The sequence below is a fragment of the Solanum pennellii genome, chromosome 10 (assembly GCF_001406875.1).
Source record: "Solanum pennellii chromosome 10, SPENNV200".
Taxonomy (NCBI): Eukaryota; Viridiplantae; Streptophyta; class Magnoliopsida; order Solanales; family Solanaceae; genus Solanum; species Solanum pennellii.
The window spans coordinates 4385200-4388320 of NC_028646.1; the positions used below are offsets into that span (position 1 = coordinate 4385200).

Here is a 3121-nt window from a genome sequence, read left to right on the forward strand (position 1 = left end):
GATTTTGTTTGGATTACATCTGTGTATATCAATACATGCTTCATGTATATATCGATACATATCAAAATAATACAAGCATAACACATACAGTGTGATATACATGTGTAGCTAAAAATTTTGTCAACCTAATTTCAGCTTTGACTTTGGACTCCATATCATTCTAAATTATCTAATCTTTCTCAAAATTTGAATATAGCCTCGTTAATATACTTTCAATGAATTCCAGTCTCTACTCATATTAACTCATAAAATAGTTACTAAGACTTCGATTAGAAGTTTCAAATGAATCTCCTCTTTAATATAATGATTCTTTACAAAAAAAATTCAACTATTCATTAAATCAAAGAATATAATCACTTTGCCTTATGTAGCTCAAATTGACCCGTAAATCAAGTGTGTCAATAGTTTACTATGTTGTACCAAAGTTACTATACTATATTTATAAACTGTTTTATAATAAAGAGTGTTTCAAATATATGACTAAGTAACACCACAGTCATTATATAACAGATCAATAACTCAACAAATTTACTAACTCAATATGTTGATACAAGGTTCATAAACTAATCCTGCTGGATTTTCAATATGTTGGCAAGTAGAGATCCCAAAAGGCAATAAAGTACCAAAAGCAGATATGTAAGATGCCGAAAGGCCTATGTAAACACAAGAAATAGTAAAATTCTGAAAACTCACAGTAGCTAGAATATTCCTGCCCGACAAGTAGCTCACAGCAAAACTACGCGTTTTTCTTATCTTTTAATGGCCCTATGGGAATTTTACTCAAAACTTTAGCATCAAAGACAGCGTACTGTTTCTTGATCTCCTGCACTGCTTTCTCAGCTAAAGGATCAACTTTATCTTCGTACTTCTCGTAAAGAACAGGAACTGTATGGAGGAGTACGAATACTGTTGCATTGAGAGGAAGATATAATCAGTATCAGTTTAGAAAAGATAACAAATACAAAACGACCCCTATAAATTTTGCACTTACATATGTAGAACAATGTCAGAAAGTTGCAGCAATTGCCGACAACTGAGAGGATCCATAAACCAGCAACGACCTGATAAAGTGAGTAATTTATGTAAACAAAGATGATTCCGATGAATTAACAGATATAGAATACCATAGTGACATTACTGAATGACATGTCACAAGCTCAACTGGACCTATTTAAGAAAACTAGAAATGCTTAGTGATCTCAAGGACCTAATAATCGGCAAAAAGGAGTTAGGAGTTTAAATTCACGTGTGACGTGAAATCTAATGAGGATGAGCAAGACAATCATTACCATTTTTTTTTCAGCATGGCTGATGGCAAAGGAGGAACAACGGAGTTTCAAGTAAACTTTATACAAGGAAATATAGTAACTGAGCAACTTACAGCAAGGAACTTCTTCAGATCTTTCCCAGTTGCGATTTCTCGCAACATGCTAAGAGCACGGTTAATTTCAATACTCAGAGCAGAAGCAATCTCTAGTATTGGCTCCTCCGGAAGCTGAACTTCTGGGATGTGTGGACGTTTCCTGTCAAAAGAATGCATCAAACTGTTTCCGACAAGTGGCTAAGCAAATTGCAGAATCAATTAATGCAAAATAAATTAGAAGCTCACTTGTTAATAAAGGTTGTTGCATTGGACCATAAGAATAAGACAGCAAGGGTGAAGATCAACAAGTGACAGACTAGACCAACCAGGAAGTACTCGAGCAATTCAAAAAGAACCCATATTGCAGTTGCTCCACCAAGTACACTAGCAGATATCTTCTTGTTCCTCCACAAGAATACATCAGCAGCTGCACAAAACCAGACATAATCAAACTGACATTTCTCTTTTCAAAATTCCAACTCATAGCACACCTTCATATAACTCTACACACCATCCCCATAAAGCGACTAATTACTTTTAAACCCCTCCCTGAGAGCTCCCGCCTTTTGGCGACTCTCTTACTATCACAGCAACCCCCTCTTGTCAACCGAAAATCAGATGGCAATAGCCTAAAATCCCATTACTCATCACTTCACTCTTACAAGGAAATGCTTATTCCACTAAAGAACTTCAACACAAGCATAACATATATATATATATATATATATAACTTATAACATATTTGATCTCAACATTCCTTAAGATATTTTTTAGTAACTCACAAATTTCTGGTTTCAACATTCAACATACGCGATAGATAATAGACCGATCCCTCTAACCTTCTCAACTTATAAATACTAAAGTTGTACTACAACTCATTATTAGTATCAGCTTACCAAAAATAACACATTTCCATTGCTCTACCCGACCAAAGTCCTGGCAAGTAAATGCTTCAAGCTAGCGTTTAGCCATAAATTTTGAAAAATTATATATGTCTGCCATGAAATTTGATGTGCTTTTGAAAATCTAATTTCAAATATATTCAAGTGAATAGATATTGGCTCATCAAGTTTCAACTTCAAAATCTACATCCAAACAGGAGCTAAGATACTTCAAAATCCTAAACCCTAATCCATCACTCAACAAGCAATCACTTAACCCTAAAGTTTGAAATCATTAAACAAATAAATATACAAAATTGAAGCAGCTAGTAACAAACTAATAAGTAGTATACGTTTGCCTCCACCAAAAACATGGTGAACCGGCTTCTCTCTTCCGAACAGCCGCCAAATCTTAGCCTTAACCGACGACGGCGACGCTTCCGGTGCGGCAGCAGGTTTCACCTCGGAATCGGAATCCGACGAGGAGGAGGAGGAGGAACGGTCGAAGTGAATCTTATCTGCTATTTTCTCCATGAACGATTCTTCTTTGTGCTCTGAGTGTTGCTCAACTTGCTCAGCCATTTTCAGTGTGGATCGGAGCTCCGATTCGATTACTGAACAACTGAAGCAGTGAAGAAGAAAGTGAGATTATATTGTGGGGAAAAAGAGGAGGGACCGAACATCCGAACCGCTAGGTATGGGTACTATACCGAGCCTGAATTAAAAGTTCCACACGTGTGAGGGAATATTTTTCTTTTTTCTGATCTGAAAAAATCAATTTACTTTATGGGTAAGGTAGATTTAAATTTTGAAAATATTCACCGCGGGTAAGTGTTGCCAATTAATGAGATTTAATCCTAATGTAGATATTTAAGTA

General features: G+C 35.8%; 1 protein-coding gene across 1 annotated transcript; it reads right to left on the reverse strand.

Annotated features, from left to right (window-relative positions):
* Window positions 1-477: 477 nt before the first annotated feature.
* On the reverse strand, window positions 478-2883 carry LOC107031881 (reticulon-like protein B1). Its single transcript, XM_015233371.2, has 5 exons — window positions 2598-2883; window positions 1610-1790; window positions 1382-1523; window positions 992-1061; window positions 478-906 (listed from the first exon to the last, which is right to left on the reverse strand). Exons 1-5 carry the CDS (start codon window positions 2824-2826, stop codon window positions 737-739), a joined length of 792 nt encoding a protein of 263 aa, XP_015088857.1. The 5' UTR covers window positions 2827-2883; the 3' UTR covers window positions 478-736.
* Between the last annotated feature and the right edge of the window lie 238 nt (window positions 2884-3121).